We start from the raw sequence: 27903 nt of genomic DNA, 5'->3' as shown, positions 1-27903 counted from the left end.
AGCTAATTTTTTGTATTTTTTTTAGTAGAGACGGGGTTTCACCATGTTAGCCAGGATGGTCTCGATCTCCTGACCCTCATGATCCGCCCGCCTCGGCCTCCCAAAGTGCTGGGATTACCGGCGTAAGCCACCGCGCCCAGCCTCTGAGAAATGTCTTTAAAAGATCATTTTCTATCATAATCAATTTACCCTTTAGTCTTTAAAAGATCATTTTCTTTTTTTTTTTTTTTTTTTTGAGACGGAGTCTTGCTCTGTCACCCAGGCTGGAGTGCAGTGGCGCGATCTCGGCTCACTGCAAGCTCCGCCTCCCGGGTTCACGCCATTCTCCTGCCTCAGCCTCTCCGAGTAGCTGGGACTACCGGCGCCCGCCACCACGCCCGGCTAATTTTTTTGTATTTTTAGTAGAGACGGGGTTTCACCGTGGTGTTGATCTCCTGACCTCGTGATCTGCCCGCCTCGGCCTCCCAAAGTGCTGGGATTACAAGCGTGAGCCACCGCGCCCGGCCTAATGATCATTTTCTATCATAATCAATTTACCCTCTAGTCATTTATGAAAATCAAGAATTACCATACCAAAATGAAGTAAGGGCAAACGTCATAAGTAAAAGGAGAAACTACTTGTTAAGTTAACCTAAATGCAAATTTAGGAGAACACTTAAAAGGCTAACCCAGGATATTTTTCTAGTGTTCTCTCTCTCCCACCAAATGCAACAAGCAGTTATTAGTCAGAATTTACATTGCATGGCTAAAAACAAAATAGAGGCTGCGTGTGGTGGCTCACACCTGCAATCCTAGCACTTTGGAAGGCCGAGGCGGGAGGACTGCCTGAGTTTAGGAGTGCGAGACCAGCGTGGGCAACACAGTGAAACCCTGTCTCTACTAAAACACACACAAAAAACTAGCTGGGCATGGCGGCGTGTGCCTGTAGTCTCAGCTACTTGGGAGGCTGAGGCAGGAGAATTACTTGAACCCGGGAGGAGGCGGAGGTTGCAGTGAGCCAAGATCACACCACTGCACTCCAGCCTGGGCGACAGAGCAAGACTGTGTCTCCAAAAAAAAAAAAAAAAAAAACTAAATAAAAGAAATAAATAAAAGCAAAATACTTCACCAATGAATAAGGGGAAATGTTGATGTCAGAAGATAGCGTTGAACTGACCTCAACCCAGAGTAAGGATAACCATAAGATTCACTGACTCACTCCCTGACTTACCACTAAACTACCAGCCAGGAATTTAAAAAAAAAAAAAAGGGTTGGGTACGTCACAATTGTCTCTAAATTACTGAGAGCCATTCATTCTGACCCAGTAATGGGGATTTGTCTCAGCTTGCATACATCTCTTAAAATAAATGTTCTAATTTTAACTTGATAGAATCTCAAAAGGGTCGTCCAGATCACAAGACATAGTTTGAACATAAGCCAGCAATAATACTGCTTATGTGAGCCGTTAAAATTATCCCTGTGACCTGATGTTACCAAAAGATCAGATAGAATTTTCATGACTAGTTTAGTAGTTGAGAAATAGCCAGTAACATGTGGATGAGACTACAGAACTGTTTAGAACAGAAAAGGAACTGGTTTATGGCAGCACACACACGAGCAATTTTAGTCCTCACTAAGTTCTTTACGTGCATTGTTCAATCAGATACCAAGAAAGACGGCACTGCTTGTGCAACACTTCTCTGGGAATCGTGGCAGCAGTGTCAAGCATCCTCTTGCCCACTTCTGTGGCTCATATTCTCTATTATATTGCGACTCACTCATGCACCTTCTCAGACTCACTTGCCCACGTGGGCAGAGCCACACACAAGCCCCCCCACAACCAACTACACACCTCTCCTCTCTCATGCACTCACAATCTAAGAGTCACAAACCCAAGTAACCAAGGAGTGGGGCTGATCATGGAGAGGAGGAGTGGACTTGCTGAGGTGGGGCCTGAGGAACACAAGAGGGTACATATCCCATCACTAGAAGATAGCTGCTACCCCCAGCAAACAACTGACCAGACACCCACCCAATTTCTTTGCCTTGCAAACTGATCCTCCCAATAATACCCTGGAAATCAGAACAACGTCAGCACTCGAACCCAGACTTCAATAACCTACACTAGGCCCTAGTCAACAACATTATCTTCTAGGCTGGCCTCTCTTCACAGACCAGGTCAGGGAAGGACTTAACAACACCAGGCCACTAGGGAGACTCTCGTGGAGGTAACATGTCATTCTTAGCCTCTATTGGCTGATTGCTCATTCATTCATTCAGCCAAAACATAACACCTGCCTACAAGCATCTGTGCCCATACACTTGGCCTTCCTTCATGTTACCAAGGATAAACTGTCCTGGCTCTTTTTTTTTTCTTTTTTGTTTTTGAGATGGAGTCTTGCTCTGTCGCCCAGGCTGGAGTACAGTGGCACGATCTCGGCTCACTGCAAGCTCCACCTTCTGGGCTCACGCCATTCTCCTGCCTCAGCCTCCCAGGTAGCTGGGACTACAGGTGCCCGCCACCACGCCCAGCTAATTTTTTTGTATTTTTAGTAGAGACGGGGTTTCACTATGTTAGCCAGGGTGGTCTCGATCTCCTGACCTCACGATCTGCCTGCCGCGGCCTCCCAAAGCACTGGGATTACAGGCATGAGCCACCGCGCCCGGCCTGTCCTGGCTCTTATCTGAAGCCAGTCTTTCCACTTGTGTTCTAGGTGCCATCCCCTTTCACCTATCCAAAGACATCATTCCAGCGTCTCCCCGCAGTTTTCTGCATTGTCCCCACCCCCAACATCATTCTTATCAATACAAAAACATGCTGTGGTGACATCTATCTTTACACAACAATCACCACCACCCTCTCTCAAACCTACATTCCCATCCAGCTGCCACCCCATTAGAGCAGATGCCTCAGAAGAGCTGTCTACATTCACTGCCTCTAATTCTCCTCCTTCAATCTCCTGGACCCACTTGTCAGGCTTTCTCCCCCACCACTCCACCAGACGTCCTCTTGCCAAAGTCACCAGGAACCTCCACATTCCACATCCAGTGCCAATTCTCAGTTGTCTTCGTATCTGACCTCGTATCTGTGAGCATCTGACACAGACACAGATCACTCCTTCCTCCTTGAAACATTTTCTTTGCTTGGCTTCTGCAATACCACACTTCCCTGAGTTCCCACTTGCCTTGCTGTCTCTTGTTCCTATTCTTCTACTCTCTTGTCCCTATTATCTTCCTGCCATTGGGTCAATCCTCAGGACTCTTCTACTGATAATCACTCCCTTGGCTACATCATCTTGTCTCGTGACTGTAAGTATCATTTATATGCTGACAACTCTCGTATGTTCCAGACTTCTCTCTGGAGCTCCTGACTTTTATCTCTACTTAGCTATTGCATACTTTCACTAGGATGCTAATATGCACCTCAAACTTCACACATCTAAAACCTAATACATTCCGTTCATTTCTGACCAATCCCTACCCCTATGAACTTGCTTCCCCCATGTTCTTTCCCATTTCAGGAAATGGCAACTCTATCATTCCAGTCACTTAGACCACAAACCTGTAACAGTCACATTTGACATATCCTACCAAATACCTGATTTTTCCAAAGAAATTGGAAACCTGGGTTTTATGTGAAATTCCCTAATTTTTAAAGCATTGATGATTAAGTTAAAAAAAAATTCTGTGTAGCACAAACAAAACATACTTGTGTGATAAATACAGTCTGTGGCCCACAGATTTGAGACTTCTGAAGAAGTTACGCCTTTTTTTTTTTTTGAGACAGAGTCTTGCTCTGTCACCCAGGCTGGAGTGTTCAGTGGTGCAATCTCAGCTCACTCCAACCTCTCCCTCTCTGGTTCAAGCCATTCTCGTGCCTCAGCCTTCTGAGTAGCTGGGATTACAGGCATGCACCACCACGCCCAGCTAATTTTTATATATTTATATATATGTATTTTTTTTTTTTTTTTTTAGTAGTGTCAGGGTTTCAGCATGTTGGCCAGGCTGGTCTCAAACTCCGGGGCTCAAGAGATCCACCCTCCTTGGCCTCCCAAAGAAGTTATGTCTTCTTCTACTCAATCCTCATGCCTTTAACCTCCCATGAGCTCCCTCTTTGACTGAGATGGCATTCTTCACCCAGACTTCTGCCCATGTGATCTCACTCCTTGTGCCCTTTTTGCTATTGTCAGAGCAGCATCTAAAGGCTGGGTTGGGTCCGAAATGGAAGCTTTTCTCTTGGTGATAAAGACTTAGGTAAGGCACCAGAATATGCAGCAGTGAGACCTGAGGACAGATCATCTGATAGAGATAAACACTTCGGATGAGGTCAGAATGCCCAGATAGCCACTCTGTGAAATGGGGCCCCAAGAGGCATCACTATCACTGAGAAAGAGGGAACAAGACATCTGTGCAACCACTGCTTGATTCAACACTCAAACCATGACAGACTATGCCATGAAACCGTACACCTGAGCAGTGGCTAAGCGGATTAGACTCCAAGCTCCCTTATTCATCTTTGAGGCCTTGAGTGAGCGGAAAGTGTGGCACAAGGTACATGCTCCAGGTTTGCCAACTGAATGAACGATCAGCAGGCCAACAAATGGCTGGAAAAAAAGAGTGACCCAAACTATTTTTGAGTCAGCCTCAGGGTTGAGTGAATATGTATGAGTATGAAAATAGACTATGGCTTCCAATAACAATAGTTACATGGAGAGTTGGAGCCAAGGAGGTGTCTCAGCGAGCGAAGAAAAATAACCAAATCAGAACTACACAGGAACAATAGAATTCACAACACTAAAGGTTTAATTTCTTTGGGGAAAATATTGACAAATAGGTTTGATAAGGTCTTAGTGAATGAGTCTGATTCTTAAAAAAGAAATATGAATATCCTCAGAAATGTTTAAAAGAGTAGAATAAATGAAAAAATATTTAATTTTACTAGGCCAGGTCTCTAGTCATATCTGAACTCAAGTAAAGGGTAAAACAAAATATTTATATGGAAAGTATTGGGTGAATGAGGCTTTGTACTCAATCAATTTGACCAATTAATTTATGTAGTGGTTTGAAGAAATACCAGAGAATTCTGTCTCTCTGCTTTAAGGTGTGTTTTATATATAGCATAAGATTCCTAGAGACCGTTTAGTCAGTGGATATAATAGAAAGCAAAAACGAAACTAAACGATGTTTAAAAGACTAATAAGATTTTTTTTTTTTGCAGTGCGATGCACAAACCACACTATATGCTATCTGGATGAAACAAAACCTTCAGTTAGAGAAAACTTAAAAAAATTTATTAAAAGCCTAAGAAACCTACCATATATCCCAAACATTATGCTAAGCACTTTCAAAAATATTATTAATAATTGCATTTATGGGCTGGGCACAGTGGCTCACGCCTGTAATCCCAGCACTTTGGGAGGCTGAAGTGGGAGGATCACTTGAACCTAGGAGTAAGACCAGTCTGGGCAACATGGCAAAACCCTGTCTCTATAAAACACACACACACAAATTAACTGAGCATAGTGGCACATGCCTGTAGTCCCAGCTACTCATCAGGAGGCTGAGGCAGGAGGATCGCTTGAGCCTCAGGAGGTCGAGGCTATAGTGAGTAGTGACTGTACCACTGCACTCTACCCTAGGCAACAGAGCAAGACTCTGTCTCAAAAAAATAAAATGCACTTATGACTTGTTTTCTGATGCAATACTACAAACTAACTTAAAAATTACTAAACCAAGCGTCTTAGTTTTCAAATTATGCCGTGTTAAAGAGGATCTTCCCTTACAAAAAAAATACTAATTCTGTTTTTTTATATTTGAGTAGTCATTCGAAGTGATAAAACTATTGAAGTCTGTTTCCTTTATCTTTTGTTCTAACCAAATGGTACAGAGAGAAAGGCACTAGATGTGCTACTTTGTGGCTTAAATTCATACTAAGTTTGCTTTATACCAGGGCATCCTTTAGCTGAAGCTTCATGTAAGACCAAAGGCCACAATGTTCTAGCTATCCAAAACTCTAAGATTCTGGGGTGTCTAAATACTGCTTTGGGGCCATCCTAGTGCATGGTTATTTGGAGTTGGTGAGACAAATACTCCATTCTTCCTTCCATGAAGCCGAAGTTGCTCCAGACCACTCCATGGTCTCTAATTCCACCTGCCACCACCCATGCTGTCCTAGAGAGGGCCAGCATACTATAGGGCTACTTAGTCCTGGAGACCACCAAGGTTATTCTGAACCCAAGGGTGGGCCTTCAAATTCACAAGGATCTTTGGAGAGTAGCAATGATGATCGAAATGCTTGTAATGGGTTACTTTCATTTAAAAAACATTTGGACCACAATTTTATATTACCTTATAATAAAAAAGAAATGTAACTACCTGTACCTTTTTCAGCCTTTCCCAAATATAAAAGAATATAAGGAAAAATGTCTCTGGATGGGTCTCACAAGGAAAGCAAATATATTTTCTGGCAGAGGGAAGGGAAAATGAGTTCTCTGATCTGGTTTCAATATTCCTCAATAGGCAGCAATGGGCAAGACAAAGCATGGCTCTGAGCAGCCTTATCACAGAAACGTAGAGCTGACCCCACAAGCTGCACAGAAGCAGCAGCATCTCCAGCTGGCCCTGCGCCAGCTGAAATCTGGCTAATGGACAGAGTTGTTCCCAACTTTCCCAGTGTGTCATATTCTCTATGGTTACAATAAACCCGGGGGATTTCCAAAATTAGCGCTCACTCACTGAGCCAGGAAGAAGAAAACCATCCTGTTTCAGTAATTTAGATCTCAAACTGGTTTTGGGGGCAATTCATTTGGAGGATATAAAATCAACTGGGTTCTTGAGAGAAAGGGCCAAGGTTCTAGCAAATTAAGTCTGTCTTACTCCTCAAAACTTAACTCTGCTCCACCTGCTTCTTGTGTGTTAAAATAAAAGTACTGCAAGCAGTGTCTGCATAAACCAGGCTATCCCCAAAAGGTACAACGTGCTCAATGGTGCTAAGGTGGAAATCAGATGGAGTCAAACAGAACCACATGTTCACTGTGCAGGACTGACTGGAATGTTCACACTATTCAAAAGTCTTTCTCCTCCGCACTGTCAACTTTTTGCTTGCTAAACTGAATTTAGTCAATTAAACTGTAAGCAAATGTCCTATTATGGACAAACTTGGCTCTAGGGGTCACACTGTCATGGTTTGCAGGAACACTATTCAAACTAGCAGGGTTATAAGTAAGGATTAAAATGGATCAGGTTCACATTTCCATGTGAGACAGGTTTGCATTTTACAAGGCCAAGGACTGAGAGGTGAATATAATGCTTCTCCTATTCCTCCCTTGACAGTGAATCCAATCCTGTTGTCTGCTTTACTCAGAACACACTTGGTGTGTTTAAGAGTCTGCTTGTTCCCATTGTACAAAGGGAAGAGAATGTAATATGTTGGAGACATATGCCAAGGGAAGAGTTAGGGAGGAAAGAACACGAGATGCTTCTAATCCTTATCTGGAGGATGTTGATAGAGTCTTCCCAGAAAAGGAAACATTGCTGCTACAAAAAGCCAGACATGCTCATTACTGTGGTGTAAGACTTATGGAGAGGACTTTGGATAATGAAATATGAGGAGTGAAAGGCCCTTTGTTTTCCGCTAACTCAGGAATGTCCATATGGGACAGAGACTGGCCCAACTCAGTGAAGGGCTTTGCTGCTCACGACTGTCTCAGGATCGACCTGACAGCTAGGCCCCTGTTCAAGAAATCTAAATCATCTTCTTAGTTAAACACAAATGAGTCAGAGGCTAAATAATAGGATCCTGTCCCTAACAGTGAGATAAACAGTGCAACAAGGCTGTACTGGTTGTAAGGTGTATCAGAACTGCACCAGGGGCCGGGAGCAGTGGCTCATGCCTGTAATCCCAGCACTTTGGGAAGGCAAGGTGGGCAGATCACCTGAGGTCAGGAGTTCAAGGCCAGCCTGGCCAATGTGGTGAAACCCCATCTCCACTAAAAAGTACAAAAATTAGCCGTGTGTAGTGGCACGTGCCTGTAATCCCAGCTACTAGGGAGGCTGAGGCAGGAGAATCACTTGAACCCGGAGGTGGAGGTTGCAGTGAGCCAAGATCATGCCACTGCACTCCAGCCTGGGCAACAAAGTGAGACTTTGTCTCAAAAACAAAAAAAAAAAAAAAAAGAACTCTACACCAGGGACTGTGCGTGCTAAACAAGCACATTACCAAAAACAACAAATGTCCACTGAGCATTTTATATGTATTAATTTGTTTCATCCTCCTGACAACTCTATGAGGCAGGTACTATTTTCCTCCTCGTTTTACATATGGAGGCACTGAGGCACCAAGTCTTAAGTCATGTAGCAGATAAATGACAGAATGAGGACATATGCCCTGCCTTTCTGGTTTATGAATTACTCTGAACACTATACTGCCTCTCTCAAACAAAAATGACTAACAATCTAACGTGTACTGAGCACTTGGGTAGACCAGGCCCTCTTCTAACCATGCAACATGATTACCTCCCTTAATACCCACAATAACCCTATGAAGACACAGAGGCAGAAAGAAGTTCAGTAAGCAGGCCAAGGTCACCATCCAGGAAGTGGTCACTGCAGGATGTGAAGTGAGGTCATCCAGCTCCAGAGCCCTTACTCTTAGCCACAGCAGCACACTGCTGCCTGCATCTGGCTTAATCCCCACAACAACTATGAGGGAGCTTTTAACACCTTTTTGCTGGTGAAGGAAACCAAAGCTCAGCAGCCAGTATGGGGAAGACATTGAGTTAGGGGCACAAACTCAACTCCTCCAAGTTGTAAGTCTGCAGAGCTTAAGAGTCTGTGTTTTTGACCATGACATATGAATAACTTACCAGAGGGCCATGAACCCCAGAAACTGATGGGAACCTTGTCCCAAAGGTAGCTAAGTACCCTACCCTAGGGTCAAGCATGAGGCAACTGATAACATCAAGGCCTCTCCCCATTGCAGCCATGGTTCTTACAAGAGAAACTTTCCTCAAAATGTCTACCTGTTATTTCCCTCGGAATGACAATGAAGCAGCCCCAAAATTTTACACCCCACTTCTCTGCCCTCAGCATCTCTAACAATAGTTAAACCATTTGCACTTACACTTTAAAAGCCGGGAGGTAGGAGTATATAGAGATGCTGCTTAGGTTATAAATGAACGGCAGGTGTTTTCTGATATCTGTTGTTGCCCAGCTGCTAAAAAATGTGTTCAGTATGCCTTGGTCCCCACCTAAAAGAAAAAAATATATAAATTAGTTAACAGATCTCTAGGACAGTTTAATAATTTTATAGGAGCACATAACTGGACCTTTAAAAATAGACAATAATTCCATTTTTTTTTTTTTTTTTTTTTTTGAGATGGAGTCTCGCTCTGTCACCCAAGCTGGAGTGCAGTGGCACGATTCTCAGCTCACTGCAACCTCTGCCTCCCGGGTTCAAGCAATTCTCCTGTCTAAGCCTCCCGAGTAGCTGGGACTACAGGTGCATGCCACCACGCCAGGCAATTTTTTGTTATTTTTAGTAGAGATGGGGTTTCACTGTGTTGGCCAGGCTGGACTCGAACCCCTGATCTCAAGTGATACACCTGCCTCGGCCTCCCAAAGTGCAAGGACTACCGACGTGAGCCACCATGCCCGGCCCTCATTTTTGAGTAAGTTCCTTGACACACCAATTAAAAACATTTTAAGGAGTGGCCATTTCCCTGATTTAACTCATTAATTCGACAAATATCTATTGAGCAGCTACTATGTACCAGATACTGTACTAGGCATTGCCGAGTCAACAGTGCACAAAGAGATATGGTCACTGTCTTCACAAGGGTCAGGTGGGAGACACCAACAGCAGCAAATCAAATTAACAAACATCACACAGATGGAGATGAATGCAGTGAAGGAATGTACGTGGCACTACAGGCACATGTGGAAGTGGCTTGAGCTACATCTGATGGGCGAAGGAAGGCTTCCACAAGGAAGTTGTGTTTAAACCAATATCGGAGTGGTGCACAGGCATACCTGAAAAATGCAGATTGGGGAAAGACAAGGGACCGTGTTCCAGGCAGAACAAAAACAGTGCACACCATAGACCTATGGCAGGCAGGAGCATGAGGCTATGGATAGAAGGCCTGGAAGGTGGCCTGAGTAAGTGGACTCGGCGGGAATGAGTTCCATGGCACCAGGTGAGTCTCAGAGAAGGCGGCAGGGACCAGACCACATAGGGATCAGGTTTTACACTTTATTTCCAGTTAAAGATTTCAGACTTTCCCCTGAGTATAATAGGACAAAAAGAATCAAAAAGTAAAAAAGAGCAAACTGGAACAATGGAATTGTTTTCCAGGGCCCACAACTGTTGGCTTATCAACAGGGGGCCCAGAAGGCCACATTACCCCTATGGTGCACTCTCCCACCACTGACCAAAAGTCTCTGGGCAGATCCTGCTCAGTCACCTCTGTGGCCAGCATCAGCAACAATGATTCAGCAAAGTGTCTGCTCGGTCCTTGGGGTTCCTGGACTTCATGTCTTCCTCAGAAAGCGGGGATCATGGCCATTCATTCAAAAGAAATAAAAACAATACAAGACACATTCTTCCATATATTTCATGTGCTTTCTATTTTAGACTCATGAGATTTCAGAAAACACGCTCAGAACCAGAGTCTCCCAAGCAGCAGAACAGGAGTTCACAGTATGTGTGCATGTGCATGAGTGCATATGTGCGAGTGTGTATGGGGATGGCAGGCAGGAAGACACCTGCTCTAAGCATCAGGCAGGAATACTGCATAGTCACTCCTCTCCTCAGTCTCCTTTGCCGAAAAATCCAGTTCCTTTCTCAACATACAACAAGTCCAGTTGGCTGTCTTTACTATTCAATTTTCCTTAGTTTTCAAGGAAACTTTAAAAATCTAGAGATCTATTTAATTTTTGAAGTAGTAAGATCAGGACTTTAGGTTTAAAGTCCAAGTGTACCTTATCCACCCTCTGCGTATTCTATCCTTTCCAAATACCTTCAATCAACTCTAAGAATCAAAGCCATTCACTTATTATCTATGAGGAAACCCCTCCTTAAACCTCCTGACAGGTCTCTGTTCCTCAAGGGATGAACAACAGAAAATCAGTTTCACTCTTATAAGTTCCAAAGGACAATAAAGATGGCAACAGAATATGCTTCACTGTTACAAAAATGCAATGGACTCAATGTTCAGATACGCCAAAATTCCTACATTGAAATCCTAACCCCAAAGTTGATGGTATCTGGAGTGGGCCTTCGGAAGGTGATTAGGTCATGAGGGCTCTGCCCTCATGCATAGGATTTGTGCTCTTATAAAAGAGGCCCAAGCGAGGTCCCTCATCTCTTCTGCCACATGCAGCAGTTATAACAAAACATCAAAAATAAAAAAGCTGTCTATGACCCAGGAAGTGGGCCCTCTCCAGACATTGAATCTGCTGGCACCTTAATCTTGGAATTCCCAGCCTCTAGAACTGTGAGAAATATATTCCTGTTGTTTATAAGCCATTTAATCTATGATATTTCATTATAGCAGCCTGAATAGACTAAGACAATGGACAGACATGAGAACTAAAGACAATTTTAGCTATATAGGCAAATTAATGTATTCTGAGGCACAAACTATCAAAGCCAAAACATCATGCCATTCACTAAAGGCTTATTTTGGATTCTACAAAGATACCTAAATGTGGGACTAGACACTAATGGCTGAGGTACAGAGGCCTGAAGTCTTAACTAATTTCCTTTTATACGTAATCATCAAAATACTGCCAATCAGTTCGATGCGAACAGAAAAAAAGGCTAAGGAAATGTTCATAGCAGCTTTGTTCATAATAGTACAAACTGAAAACAGCTCAAATGTCACTCCGCAGGTATATGGATATGGTACATCCATGTGGGATATTTCTCAGCTATAAGACAGAACAAACTAGAGACACAATAACCTGGATGAATCTTAAATTAATTACACTGAGTGAAAAACTCCAATCTCACAAAGTTACATACTATGTAATTTCATTTATATAACATCAAATAATAAAAGTATAGAGATAGGAAGCAAATTAATGGTTGCCAGGGGAGAGGGAAAGAATGAGAGATGCAGTTGTGGCTATAAAAGAATACGATGGGCCGGGCGCGGTCGCTCACGCCTGTAATCCCAGCACTTTGGGAGGCTGAGGCGGGTGGATCACAAGGTCAGGAGTTCAAGACCAGCCTGACCAATATGGTGAAACCCCGTCTCTACTAAAAATACAAAAATTAGTCAGGCATGGTGGCACGCGTCTGTAGTCCCAGCTACTTGGGAGGCTGAGGCAGGAGAACAGCTGGAACCCGGGAGGCAGAGGCTGCAGTGAGCTGAAATCACGCCACCGCACTCGAGGCAGGGTGACAGAGTGAGACTCTGTCTCAAAAAAAAAAGAATATGATGAAGGGTCCTTGTGATGGAACTACTCTGCATCTTGACTATGGTGGTAGTCACACCAATCTACCCATGTGATGAAGTTGCATAAAAACCAAAAGTGCATATACATACACATATACACACAGAAAAGGGAATACATATAAAACTGGTGAAATCTGAGTAAGGTTGGTGGATTGTTACAATGTCAATCTCCTGGTTGGGGCAATACATTTTAGTTATATAAGGTACTACCATTAGGCGAAAACAGATGAAGCATATATGGGATCTCTCGGTCTCTCGGTGTTATTTCTTACAACCTATGGAAATCTACAGTTCTCTCAAAATGAACAGGTTTTAAAAAACTCTTACAATTAATGTGCAAAATACAATCAGGAATTAGATGCTAAATTCCACAAGAACAGAGATTATGGCCTTTTGCTTACCATTATAATGCTAACATGTAGCAGAATGCCTTACACATAGGCAAATTATGGAATGAATGCAAGAATCTTGAAGATATTCTGTAACAGCAGAAAAATTTAAACGACTTATATTCTACCATACAGGAATAGTTAGTATATTAATACTAACTACTCATGGAATATGATTCAGCAATTAAAACTAATGTCTATAAAGACAACATCAGTACACTGTGTAATATAAAGATATACAGCTACATATATTGTGATTATAACTAAGAACACAAACATTAATTAACATTTATATTACAAGAAAGTAAATAAAATAATAGTAATTGCATTAGGGGATTGGTGTAATAGATATTCCTTCCTCCTTCTTTTTCCTTGTATTATTCTTGTAATGCTAAAATATTAGTAATACAACTGGGGGCAAGAATGAGAACTGTGCTTAGACCTTTTCTTTCTAAATACTCTTTACTTTTAATTTTTATTATGAAGTATACTACCAAAAGAAAAATATATGTATAGGTTATAAAGGATATTAATAATAAAACTCTACACATTTATCCAATTTGAGAACCTGGACATTAGAAGACCTTCTTTAACTGAAGCAATTCCACTTAAAATGACTAACAGCTATCCATAATGCAGTAAAGAAATCTAATTCCACGGAGGCCTAAATTGTAGTTGTAAAGTAGAACTTCCAAATCCGACCTGCGTGAGCCTGGGAAACAGGAGTCAGAGCTGCCGATCCCTCAAAGTCCCTGGCTGGCTGCCTTTGGCCACAAAAGGCCGTTTCTGTTTACCCTCAGGTACCCTACAAACATCATCAGCCCATCAGCTGTGTGCCACAGGGAGGCTGGGAAGCACTGGTTGTACAGAAAACGAGCAAGGGGGAGAAAGGCACTGAAGCAGAACTGGTGAATCAACGGTGCCTGTTAAATTGGCAAATCCTGAAACACTCAACAAGAACCTTGGCTCCAGAGGGGGACAACACAGGTCATAAAACTTCCAGGGCCACTGACCTCATAATGTGACTACAAAGGTTTATCATTTAGTCCAAAATTGTGGATTAAAAATAAATTAAATGCCATCTAGAAGTCCATAGCTGAATTTTTAAATTCAGTAGTCTAGAAATCTTAACCACCTTTTCCCAAATGCAGTTCAACATTTTAAGGTCAGGCAAATGTTTTAACGTCATCAGAAAAATCTATGTATGGTGTTATCAATATCCTCTCTTCAGAAAAATCTTTAAATGATAGGACAGTTCAAAGCAGAATGCAAATCTAGGCACATCTGTATTAGAAAACATACAAGGATGCCCTAAAGACTGTTGAATTTCCGTAACAAAAACCCTACAACTTTTGTCCGATACACTTTAGTCAGACTTCCAGAGGCAGCTTTATCTAATCTGACAGGTTAAGATACTTTTAATCTCACTCATCTCAGAGCCAACAAACATGATTAGCAGGCATCACTAGCAGCTGTGATCCGGTACGCCAGGGTGTGGTAACACAGGTGAGAGACAGGGAGAAAGGAAATGGAACAACGGGCACATCGCACCTGTTTTGAGAACAAAAGCAAGTATCTCATTCTGAATCATCCTTCCACCCGGCTGCCCAAATACTATGTAATCACCTTGCAACTAAAGACTTGGCACTTTCTAGGTCGTTTGAGCAGGGTCACCTACCTGGTAACCATGGACGCATTTATCAGAAACTGGGCCTATTTGTTTCCTAAGACAGAAACAGAGTTAAGTGGTGTCTTTTTAAATCTGTGCATTTGTTCAATGCTTGTGTACTTTGCGTGCTCTTCCATAGTTTGCTGGCAGCTGGCTCGTCTACTGTGGATAACAGGGCAGTGAGTTAATTCTGGTTTAGACACGAGCCCCAGCCTCTCAGCCAAAGGAATGTTCCTCCTATAACAGTGCTCCTCAAACTGTGGCCCGGGTTCCAGCAGCATGGACATCACCTGGGAGCTTGACAGAAATGCAGACTGTTGAGCCCCACCCCAGACCTACAGAATCAGAAGCCACATTTTAATCCCTAGGGAATTTGTCTGCATATTAAAATTTGAGAAGCACTAGAGTCTTTTGAAGAACGACTTCTTTATTATAACAAAGGATAATAACAACTCTTAAAAATGTCATTTCTATAAAAAATGTCTAACATTTTATAAATTTGGTATTCACATAACAGAAGATTCAGATAGGTTCCAACTCTCAGAGACTTCAAAATCCAAAAGGGGACAGATGTACAAAGTAAATGAAGTAAAAGTCCAGGCACAGTGACTCACGCCTGTAATCCCAGCACTTTGGGAGGCCGAGGTGGGTGGATCACCTGAGCTCAGGAGTTCAAGACCAGCCTGGCCAACATGGTGAAACCCCATTTCTACTAAAAACACAAAAATTAGCTGGGCATGGTGGCAGGCACCTGTAATCCCAGCTACTCGGGAGGCTGAGGCAGGAGAATCACTTGAACCCAGGAGGCAGAGGTTGCAGTGAGCCGAGATCGCACCATTGCACTCCAGCCTGGGCAACAACAGCGAAACTCCATCTCAAAAAAAAAAAAAAAAAAAAAATTAAAGTAAAATATGCTTTATACTATAATTGAGCTAGAGACAAGTACTGACATGAACATGTGACTCACTTCCATCTATCTATTTATTATTTATTTAGACAGAGTCTCACTCTGTCACCCAGGCTGGAGTGCAGTGGCGCGACCTCAGCTCATTGCCTCTGCTTCCAGGGTTCAAGTGATTCTCCCACCTCAGCCTCCCAAGAAGCTGGGACTACAGGCACGTGCCACCACACCCGGCTAATTTTTGCATTTTTAGTAGAGATGGAGTTTAACCATTTTGGCCAGGCTGGTCTGGAACTCCTGACCTCAAGTGATCCACCTGCCTCGGCCTCCCAAACTGTTGGGATTACAGGCGTGAGCCACTGCGCCTGGACACTTCTTTTTAAAACTAACTTCCTACAAAATGCTTGGCGGATATAATCATTACTGCCTATAGTGAGCACGCTAAGGATTAATAAATTACAGCTTATGAAAGCCCAGCTCTTGGGGATATTTTTATGAGATTTACTGAGGATCATTAGATTAACCCAGGGTGGCTTATGGAAATCCAGGCACTTGGAGCCTGGGCCCCAGCATCACTTCATCTCATTGGCCTCAACCCATTTAAGCAAAGAATAACTGATTTATTTTACTACTTCATGTTATAGCTTTTGTTTTTCACTACTTTGTTAAAAGGTTATTAACTATCAAGCTATTAATTATTACATACTTGCAAGGAAACATTTATTCTTGGCTTAAATGTCAGTTTCTCGGTCTAAGGCAGGTCCTCCTAGTCTGGACTCTTAGTAGTCTGAACTTACTAGAATCATGATTACATAACTGTGTATTAGTTGTTAAATGTCTGTAAGGTCTCAGAATATAAACTTTATAGAGGCAGGAATAAAATCTGTATTATTTACCAGTCTATTTTTGCCCCTTAAATTTAGGATTTTGCCCAGATTAGAAATTAAAATGATGTTTGAAATAATGAATGGACCTACAGAAATATAGGTGAGAGTAACCCTTCCAAGAATACATCTAGACTCCAAAAACAATTCAAGACGATGAACTGTGCTGCTGATTTTAAAAGACAAAGTATTTTTAGGTATTTTGGATCAGAGGGGAGAAATAGTAGCAATAGAGATAGAAGACTTGAGCCTCCATTCCTTGTAAAATGAGGAATATACCAGCTGCTCTGTCTACTCAAAAGAAATTACTTAATCTGTCATAAAGCCAAGGTAATAGGTTTCTTCCTCCATCCCGTATTATTCTCAGGATACATACTCAAGAATGCTGCCATATGAGAGAATCGGGAATGGAAAAACCCACCACCACCACCCCCACCCCCACCACCTCCCCCTGGCCCCACAACACATAACCCAACCAGAGCTGAGAAGGACCCTGGTTCAGACCTGACTTTGCCTCAGCTCAGAGACATCAGGCAAGCTGCTGCCCTGAACTGCAACAATGGCAGGTCCCCAGTGCTAGCTAGATAGCAGGCTCTCAATGAATATTTGTTATATGAATGGATGTATGAATGCCTACCTCACAGGACTGTTGAGAAATAAGTGAAAAAGTAGGTAAAATGACCAGCATAAGAGCGTGCAAACATATAACACATTAGTCCCTTCCTCCTCCTCTATTTCTCACAGGGTTCATGATCTCTGACAGTTACAAAGCTGGAGACAGGTGGCTAAGTTAACGATGAGATAACAATAGCTCTTGAAAGAACTTATGTGTGCTCGTTAATTTTGCCATTACATGATATGGCTTTTGCTTTTCCTCAAGATACTTATTATCCAAACTATCAATAAAATGACATAAATGCAAGAGAATATAGTCATTTCCAAAACAACTGATAAATTGCTAGAACAGGCAGCCTAGTGCTTGGGTAGCTGGGGGAAGTCACCATGGGAAGATAACTGTCTGGGCTGACCTATCAAGTCAGGGAACCAAGTGAAGCACACCAAAATCTCTGAGCTCATTTGGTTTGGACAAGACAAGTACTAGCTTGAAATATCTCAGTCCTTCATTCTTTTTTTGGGCAGGTCCAACATGAAGCCTAATTAACTACAAAGACTTTAAAACCTAGCTCTGGGGTCAATTTTACACTTTAATAGAATGTAGCACCAAATCATTTCTGTTAAACATTATTTTAAAACATTACTGTACTCTGCTTATGGGACTCAATGACCACTTAGAATTTGGAACACACAAATATAATGACCTCAAAGCGGATCCTGGACTCTACTTAAATAAATCATACCTAATATTCTGCCACTAATTTATTCTCTCCTATGTTTTCTTCTTTCTAGAAATTCAACTACAGACCAAAATTCCAGTACACCAATCAAAAGTTTAGGATATTTACATTGCAATAATCAAAATGAGTATAAGATGTTTTTTAAGGTTATTCCAAATTAGAAAATATGAATTCCTCTGACTTAGGTTTTTGAAACTAACACATACAGACGAAATAGACAACAATTTTTAAGCACTTAACTCTTCAACTACACAAGCACTCTTAAGATACATTAGTCACAGGGGAAAAGAAAATAAACCTCAACTTGCATTCAGGTTGATTTCTTCAAATTAAGAGTCAACTTCATCAGCCTCATTTCACTGAGGTGGCAGAAGCAAAACTGCTGATTAGAACCTACAATATAATGACCTCTCTCTTCCCGTCTTACTGCTAACATGCCCACAAGTTAACCTTATCTTGTCACATCCTATACAATACAAGTGTGTAACTATTTCACAACAGCTATCGTTCAACTTTTCGGGAAATATGTAATTATAGTGATGAAGTAAGTGCCAAGACAGTTTGAAAATATAACAGTATAGAAACTTGACTTTTCATTATGGAAAATTAGACACCAGCCATGAATTAGGTATGTAGTCACCAGTTCTAAAATCTAACACTATAGAATTTTAAGAAGAAAGAGAAGTCCAGATACCTAGTATGGTTTGCCATATTAGGATTATTCTCTTGGCCAGAGTCACAGAATAAAGAGGTGGAGGGGCTGTGAATAGAGGGGTGGTGATTAGAAGAATGATAGCCACATTCTTTTGCATGAGAAGGGTTGCAAAAGCAGCTGCAAATGCTCAGCCATCAACAGCCCGTGTGGCTTGTCAGTGGACACCAGGCCCCACCAGTTTCTGCTGAACACAGGAAAGAGGTTAAAAGCATGACCTGCAAGATATTCACACTGAGATACAGTCATGTGAAAAACTGGTCTGAGCTGAAAATTCTGGGACTTAAAACTGACTATGGGGGTGGTGGAGGGAGAAAACTATGGTTGTGAGAAAATATGGGTAACTGTGAAAGGAACATCTGAAAATGTTCATCAGTGCCTACAGCACAACACTTAACCAAAATTATTTTTTATATAATTCTTAATTTTTATATTTAAGACTATTTACTTTTACTGTATTCATAATTTTTACATAATAACATATTGAAAACTAGAGGCAAAGGTTACTGCCATTAGACAAAGTCATTGTCCATAAAGAAATATTTTATTGCTATCAAGCATAAGTCTAACACATCTTTATGTCACACGGTTCACACATTGATTCAAGTGGATAGTAAACCCCTCCAGAGAGAAGCAGCCTCCCAAGGTACAGAGTGAGCTTTCTTTGCTAAGTAAAGCTTAACACATATTTCAAGTGAACACAACCTTTGATTTGAGAACTGCTAATTTATTCTCCTGCTGAATTTAAACAACATATTGAGAACTATAAGTTCTCAGCTGCATAGATGACTTTTTACCTCTTTCAATTTCTAATAACAGGGAAGATTCACTCCTTCACCGCCAATAAGCAATGGAATACCTCAGACGACGGCCAGCACCTGGAAACCTGCTGCTGAATAATGAAATGTGCCAGAGGCACAGACAGAATCTCACAGTGGTTTCAGATTCTGGCTGAAAAAGCAGAAAGTGCTTCCTAGTTGAGCACTTTGGCACACATCCAAGCTTCTTAACAAAGAATAGGTTAATTGATTAGTTTCATATTCTCAAATTATAACCTAGGTAATTTACCACGGCACACTACTGTTTGGTATCCAGAAGTCTTACCTCTCAATAACATCTAATAGTTTTCTAGGTTAGAAATTGGATTCTCTTTACATGATTAAAATCATGTGGATTTCAGGCAGTTGGCAGGCCACAAGATATACTTTAGAATGTGATTCACTTACTGAAGCTGAAAAGAGTTACACTGAATTTCTAGCAGGATTACACTTCCTTCCTTCAAATTAGGAGAGGAGGTGAAGAAAGCTACACTCTGATGGGAAGGTTAAGACAAACAGTGGACTTCTGCTAAAAACACTCTCCTCTTCCTTTTACGCAAAGGTAACTTTTTAAATATAAGCAGCAGAAATAAGGAATACATCTTTTAAACTTAAAAACTAATACAGCTTTCATTCCTTCTATGAAAGGAAAATAGCAGGAGCTAAAAACATGTCAGTAAAGCGAAGAAGTTTCATTCAGCCTTGTCCATGGTGAACATTTAACAATTTAACCTTATTTTAAGGTTGCTTAAAACAAGACTTCACTTCTTGTTAGATGCTGCCATACATTATGGTTCAGATACTCCTGCTCTGTTTTAGAGCATGTAGAGAGCAGAGTTTCGCAACCTCAGCACTGCTGACATGCTGGGCTAGGTAACTCTTTGTTGTAGGAGATTGTCTTGCGCATTGTAGGATGTTTAGCATCCCAGACCTCCACTCACCAGATGCTCTTTGCACCCTCCCCTTCAGTTGTAACAACGAAAAATGTCTCCAGACATTGCCAAATGTCCTTTGGGGGACAAAATCACCCTTGTTTGAGAACTATTACCTTACAGTATAAACAAGCTAAATAGTGAAATAAAATTGAGACTTAAACTTCCCTATTATTTTCAATTACATCTCATATAGCCACAATTCCCAAATCCTCAGCCAAATAACTAAAAATAATTCAATTTCTGTGAATAGCAACAATGAAAACCCAATCTCGGTTTTATGTATAATTTGAAATGTTTTAACTTCCAGTATCTTCACCTCAGCAATCTAACAAACTTATAGGTCTAATGTTTTCATTTTTAAAGTTTAATATTTTGATTTTTAACTTTCTAATTAATGAAAATGAATTCTCATATCTGCACCCAGGACTGAATCTTTTGTCAAATGAGAAAGGCTGTTTCTGCTATTTCTAAAAGATCTACTTACTGCAAATCTCAGATCTACTCTTGGAAAGGGGAGAGGAGGAAAGAAGCCCCCGCTGTGTCTCCAGCAGAGCTCCGGCCTCCGGCCCAACCCCATGTGAATAGCACACAGCACTGTGCCCTGCCACAATGTCACATATCTGATAGTGAGGCACTGCTGGGAGGGCTTCTAAAAGAATGCCCTTCTTCTTCTCTATTCTGGGTCTTTATTCAAAAGAACCATCAAAAATAATTTTTCAAAGAACTCCTTCTGCATATTAACTATTGGTTTTGTCCTGTGTGTTTTTGTTTTTAAAAACATGGCTTGCTATTTCAGAAATTGGACTGAAACGAAAGCACACTTACTAATTTATTTGATCAACTTCTCCAAAAGATGTGAGGCCCTATATCACAGACAGAACCGTTATATAAATATAACTATAAATACATTTATATGTTATAGAAAATGGATGCTGACTTTGCCAATGTTCTACTTTTTGGCCCTGCAGATATCACTCTGACACACAGCCTTATAGAGAATGAGAGTTTGGAAGCAAAGATTATTCACATAAACTTTCTATCTTCTTTTTTATGCCGCCTGAGAGAATGAGACCCAAATTATCAGGCTTATTCCTCAAGTTTCCATAGTGACAATGCTTGATCCTCCTGGAATGGCTGTCAAACTCTCTTGAGCTTACGTTTACTTAGGTTTAAAGACAGATGTTAAAGTTTTTCAGTCTTTTGAATTTTTGAATAATCACAGTACATTTATCATACTCTAGATACAGGAAGACAACTTAAAGACAATCCTATAAAATTGCCTATCATAGTTTAGGTTACTCTTTCGCATCTATAGAAAAAGATGCATTTACACACACACACACACACACACACACACACACACACACACAATATTTCCCAAAAGAGCACAACTTAAAACGCTTGCTCCATCTCTTATATCTTCCAGGCAGAATAAACCACAGCAATTATATTCCTGAGAAGAACAGCCCCTAGAAATTACTAATTATTAACAGCTTATCAGATATGAAGATAGCAGATACATACCATCAAAACTACCTTGCTCAGAAGCAAGACACAACAGCTGATTATATGTTTCAAGTGAAGGCTGATAAACGAAGACTCCGGAATTGAAGCAGTCAGGCCACCCTGGGTCTGGTGCTGCTGACAATTCTTCTCTCTCAAAAAGATCATCAACATTTGCTAGGACCTGATCAAAGGGGAGAAAGGGCATTACAGAAATGTTTTTGCTGCAGAATACCCTTCTTGAGTTCTTCCTATGTCATCCAACACAAAAGATGGTGACAGCTGTAAGGCAGCCTGGGCCTCCTCTCCTTCATCCCCTGACATATTTCAGACAGTATCTGAACTTTACCGTCAAGTCTTGACAGCATTCCTCAAATGCCTAACAGGTCTCCATTACTATATATATATATATATATATATATCTTTCTTTTCTACCCTCAAAGCCACACTCACCAGAGTATCTGCATCCATGAATACACATTTTGAATACTGTGTAAGCGACCAGCAGTGGAGCTTTGTCAGCGTGACACCCAACTCTGGCCTCTTCATTAAGGTTAGATGAGCAGAATCGCCACTGTCCAAGACATCTACCATGATGACTTCATCAAAGACTGTCTCTAAAACTTTTCTGTCAAAATAAAATCCAGAATACCACACTTAGCATCTTCTCAGAACAAGTGACCCATCTATTGTAAGACTGATGCTTTATTACCTTCTCCATCAATTACTAGAGCAATGTATTGCTTTAGTAGAATATGTACCCTTAAATCTGTTCTAATTTTACTCCAGGACAAATTGTGTTTGCATGTCCAGTTAACTTAAGTAGTAAGAACTGCTTATGGTGAGGATGAAATGCTCATCTTAAAACATTATTATAGGCCGGGCGCGGTGGCTCACGCTTGTAATCCCAGCACTTTGGGAGGCTGAGGCGGGCGGATCACGAGGTCAGGAGATCGAGACCACGGTGAAACCCCATCTCTACTAAAAAAATACAAAAAATTAGCCGGGCGTGGTGGTGGGCACCTGTAGTCCCAGCTACTCGGAGAGGCTGAGGCAGGAGAATGGCGTGAACCCGGGAGGCAGAGCTTGCAGTGAGCCAACATCGCACCACTGCACTCCAGCCTGGGTGACAGAGCGAGATTCCGTCTTAAAAAAAAAAAAAAAAAAAAAAAAAAACATTATTATAGAAGAAATTTTCTGGGTTTTTGTATTTTATTGTATCACTGAATAGCAGGCAGGTTGTGGAAATAGCTTGCAAAAATGTGTAAAGGGCTGCGTTTATTAGGTTGCCATTTTGTAGAATCCAATATAACCAGCATTTATTACATGCTGAGCACTCTGTTTAAGTATAATGAGATTCACTTTGGTTTGTAAGGTACAACACTTCTCTATGCCCCAAATTAACTAAGGCTTTATTTTAGAAAGCTCTTTATGGTGGATCGGTAGGGTAGACTTGGGTAAGACACTAAATTGAGCACGGGTAAAAACGTATCATACTGAAAGTTTATAACAACATCAGAGATGCAGAACAAAATTGGTATTGTATTCTGTCTCCAAAGCTGTACAAAAATATGTTACGGTTCACACAGTAAACGATGTTTTTGAAGACAAATGGTTAGGAGAATCACTGACCAAAGGAAACTGATGGTGGTTACAGGAAATGCAAGACTAGATCTGGTTTCTTAGACATATCCTTATAGACTACAAATTAGGGCACACACATTAGGAGACAGCCTTTTTGGCATCTTCCTAAATTACCATTTAGGAACAAGGGTATTAGTGCGAAAGATATACGTATGTATACAGAATGCCTACTTTTTACAGACCCTTGGCCTGTGCTTATACTTTTTGGGAAAAAAATAAAAATAAAAAGTCACAAAAAGGGCATTTTCAATTTTTTAGAGGGCCAGGAGACCAGAAAAATAAACACATCACAAAGTTACTAGTGTGCCCGGATATTTTTTAAGTTAGTACTAGAGACTAGGTAGCGCATTCAGATACTTCAATTTTCTGTTGTTGTTGTTTTTTAAGACAGAGTCTCACTGTTGCCCAGGCTGGAGTGCAGTGGCACAATCTCGGCTCACTGCAACCTCTGCCTCCCGGGTTCAAGCGATTCTCCTGCCTCAGCCCCCCAACCCCAAGTAGCTGGGATCACAGGCATGCGCCACCACGCCTAGCTAATTTTTGTATTTTTAGTAGAGACGAGGTTTTGTATTTTTAGTAGAGACGGGGTTTTGCTATGTTAGCCAGGCTGGTCTGGAACTCCTGACCTCAGGTGATCCAACTGCCTTGGCCTCCCACAGTGCTGCGATTACAGGCATGAGCCATCGCACCTGGCCCAAATACTTCAAAACTTAATTCCATCAGATCAAAGTGAACTAACCAATCACGAAGCAGTTTATACCCTTTAGTGTGATTCCCCTAGTAAAACCTAGTTTGGAAAGCCCTTTGGTAAAGATTCTAGTGTATTATATCGTAAATAAAGATCTTTAGCTTACAAATGTCAACTGGCAATGGATAAAATAACTACTTTTCTAAGTCACCTGAGAGTTTCCCTAGTTTGCAACATGAAACAATGTAGCCCCTGCTGCATCCTGGGAAAGGAATGTCCATGAATTGTGACTGCATAAAGGTGCATGTAAGCAGGGAATGCCTGACACACTCCTTCAGATCACCCAGAGGGGATGGAGTGAAGGAAGACGACTCCTTCTTCCCCTCCTAGTTGGAACCAGAAAGTGTGGGCCAGCACACCACCTTCCAGAAGAGAACTGAGTTGGAATATCTCCCAGAAGCTAGGAAGAGGTTTCAAATCCAGCAATCCTGCACTCAGCATCTCTCATTTTTCTCTACTCGGTGCTTAACTCCTGAAAAGAGCATGGCCTCAGTGTCCAATGATGTCAGAAACAGGGAGAAGGATGTCAGAGCCCCTTGGATGCTGGGGCAGCAGCGAGGTCCTCACCTCATGGAGTCTGAGACCTGAGGGGTGGCGAGCACGACTAGCCTCCTGGTGGTCCTGTGCTGTTTCAGAGATGAGCCTAGGACCAGGGCACCTTTGGCGTAGGCATCGTTTGTGGTCAGTGTCACAAAGGCCTGATCTTAATACAAAGAAAAAAAATAACCACTCATTACAGTATCTTATCTGGAGAAAGCCTTTTCCCCAGGAACCCATTCAAACAGTAATTCAGCAAAACCAGTTCCTCTAACATCAACTTTCTCTATGAATCAAGCTGTATCCCCTTTGGGGAGAAAACCCCAAGTACCCACTTCAAGAATGGTTCAAGATCATAGCAGGCATATATGGCAACCTTCAAGAAGTTGATTGAGCTATAGAAATTAAATCCGACATGCTAAATTCTCAGACAAAACAACAGCTTAATACCCAGAGTTTGAACTCCAGGCAACTAACAGATGGTAATGAAGAGATCAAGTAGTACATTTTCTGTTTCTTCTACAAGGTACTGTAGACAGTATTTTCAGACGAGCACAAAACCAACCGTCAAACTCAATTCAGACAGTCTGAAAGCAGAGTCCATATTCTTCATTCTGGTGCTTATGTTTATGCCATGCCTCAGGCATGTATGTATGTATGTATTTTTTTGAGACAGGGTCTCACTCTGTCACCCAGGCTGGAGTGGAGTGGTGTGATCATAGCTCACTGCAGCCTCAAACTCCAGGCATCTTATACATAACTGTTTCCTCAACCTGGAGCAAAAGCTCCCCTGCCCCAATATCCCTGAAAAATAACACTGAGTCTCTCCTCAAATATCAGCTCCTCAGAGAGGCCTTCCCTCCTTGATGCTTCTATCTAAATAGTGATCAATCACTGATAAATAGATTTGGAGATCATCCAAGAAGCCCTAACCAACTGCCTGCTTTTCTTTGGAGAAGGTGCAGGTCCATCCTGCACCCTGACCCCCTCCCCGCCCAAACCAACAGACACGCACCCCGACCTCCAATAATCACTTAGTTGCCAGAAGAGAAGGTAAATACATGGATTTTTCTTCCCACTGAATAGTCCCCACCCTCCCAAGACCCCTAGCACAGGCTTCGAGCTTTCTCCAGTCATTCCCTGGGACAATTCTGGGCCATGTTCCATCTCCAAGAAACATTAGCAAGTTGGTGGGCATCCAAATGCATAGGGACACTTCAGATCAAGTTCTGGTAGGAGTCAGTTGCCTAACTAGGGAGTTGGGATATTTTGTCATGAAGTCCTTCTCTTTCTGACCTGGGTTTCCCTCATTCTCCCTTGCCCGTTTTCCAAGGTGGAGCCTGGAAGCAGTGGAAATTCCACTGAGACGTGAGAGGAAGTTGTGGGTTACCTAGTGGGCCAGCGCATCCCCTCGGCTGCTGACCTGAGAGCCATCTTCACACATTTTATTGGGCCCTCTCCCACGGCAGGCCAGCTACTAAGTTGTAGGAAAACCAGTTCCCCACCCCCAAAGGGCCACCAGCTTCCCAGTCACTCACACTCTAGGAAAGCTCTGAACAGTGACACCTGTCCCTTGACAGGCCCATCAACATCCGCCTGTACTTGCTTCTATTATCTTCAGCCCATTATAACATTGTAACATGGCAGTCAATCTGTACCAAAAATACTTAAGCTGGGCAAAATGAATGATCATCTAACTCAAATGAAGTCCAGGTTCCAGGCGATCATGGAGAAAAATGTAATAAGGTGAGCAGGATTCAAGGATTTCTGGAAGCAAGGATATGGATGATTTCCAAGATTAAATAAGGGATAGAACACAGGTTAGAACACCAGACTAGCCAACATTACAAATGACCAAGAAAGACCAATGACAGCTGGGTAGGAGTTTAATCTTCCTAAAGACGGCTGAACTCTGGGTTACACCTGCAATCTTTGTGGCAGTTCAATTGCTGTAATAACCCTGGCTATTAGCCTCAATGACACGGAAGGACCAGCTAACTCGGAGCTTCCCAGTGCTGGGGCTGACTCGTGGAGTGGCCCGGACGCCTCGCAACAAGTGAAGCCAAAGCCGGCGCCCTCCCACCAGACGGGGCCCGCGCCCGGGGACGCTAGTCCGACACCCGGCTTCCCGCAGCCCGGCCCCAAAGGCCTAAAAATAGGCTCAGCGTGGCGGCCGGGGCCGGGGCGGGCGACGGAGGAGCCGGGCGGAGGCCGCCGTATCCCCGCCTCGGGGCCCCCGCTTCCTGGGGTTCCGGGCCGCCAGAGGCCAGGGCAGCTCCCCACGATGCCGCTGCGCCCTGGACTCCCTCCTGGACCCCCCAGGGGAACCGGCTCCCCACCCCCACACGGCCCCGCCGCAGCTGCTCCGCCCGCCGGCCCTTCGCCGTGAGAGCAAGAGGAAGGGCGAGGAGACGGAAGCAGGAACGAGGGCTCCGGCCGAGGGCCCGGGCTCTGCCCGGCTGCCCCATCCCTGCGGTCCGGGGGGCGGCGGGGCGGCCGCTGACGCAGGCAGAAGCACAACCGGCTGCGGCCAGCCAGCAACTTTGCGGCGGTTTCGTCCTGCCGGGAACACTCCGGGGCTGAGGGCGGAGAAGGGAGGCGGCGGCTGGGTAGGGAGCTGGGGTCCCGGGGCTGGCGGCGGCGGGCTGCGCGGCGGTACCTGTCATGGTGCTGCCGGGTGCGCAGGCGGCCGTGGCAGCCGCAGGTTGGTGGCTCAGAGAAGCCGGCACCGGGAGGCAGCGCGGCCAGCGAGGAGGCACGGTGGGGAGCCGAGCGTCTGCCCCGTGCGCTCTTATAGCGGCCGTCACGTGGCCGCGCACGCTCTTGCTGCCGTCCGCATCCTCCCAGCTGCGCGGCCGGCAGGGGCGGTGGCCCGTGGGGCTCCGGGTCCCGCGTCTCCCTCGGCTCCTCCTCCTTCCCTCGGGGCTAGGCTGCGGCTGCGGCTCACCGGCGCCCCTGCTCCTACTTCCCCGGGGCGCCTGCCCTTGTCAACCGCGCGCTCCCCGTCCCCGCTAAACCTGGGAGTTTAAGGGGGACTTTGGGGCTGAGTGCGGCATCAAACTCCCCAAGAAGCCAAGGGTTAGGGAACCTTAAAAAACAAGCAAACAAACCCCAGATCACTCTAGTTAAAATCAGGAGTCTGAACTGCTTGAATGAAACGTAAAATTTACGCTTTTTTTTGAGAATTTCGATCAGCCTCTATAATCATTGTTTAGTGTACTCACAATGGTTTTGTAGCCTTAACCTAAAAAATATAGTGAATATTTGGTAAATGTTAAATTCTTGGAGCCATCTGCATCAATTAGGCATTTAAGTGCTTCATTTAATCCTTGTACCAACTCAGTGAGGTGTTACATATTCATTTTACAGA

General features: G+C 43.0%; 1 protein-coding gene across 3 annotated transcripts in view; it reads right to left on the bottom strand.

The window, feature by feature from the left end:
• Positions 1–27487, bottom strand: part of GYG1 (glycogenin 1) — a 37398-nt gene extending 9911 nt beyond the window's left edge. For 2 of the 3 annotated variants that reach the window (XM_003256246.3, XM_003256245.3), the window contains exons 1-5: positions 27193–27487; positions 24564–24699; positions 22058–22232; positions 21626–21788; positions 9102–9228 (exon numbers count right to left, since the gene is read on the bottom strand). In XM_003256246.3, the coding sequence (XP_003256294.2) occupies positions 9102–9228; positions 21626–21788; positions 22058–22232; positions 24564–24699; positions 27193–27199 (608 nt within the window). In that variant the 5' untranslated portion in view covers positions 27200–27487. Of the gene's footprint in view, positions 1–9101; positions 9229–21625; positions 21789–22057; positions 22233–24563; positions 24700–26071; positions 26510–27192 lie in introns of those variants that run through there. The other variant, XM_030822695.1, reaches the window with a different exon arrangement.
• Between the last annotated feature and the right edge of the window lie 416 nt (positions 27488–27903).

Source organism: Nomascus leucogenys, chromosome 11, assembly GCF_006542625.1.
Source record: "Nomascus leucogenys isolate Asia chromosome 11, Asia_NLE_v1, whole genome shotgun sequence".
NCBI classification, from domain to species: domain Eukaryota; kingdom Metazoa; phylum Chordata; class Mammalia; order Primates; family Hylobatidae; genus Nomascus; species Nomascus leucogenys.
Note: the sequence above shows the minus strand (reverse complement) of the source record. Positions and strands in the feature narration are given on the sequence as shown.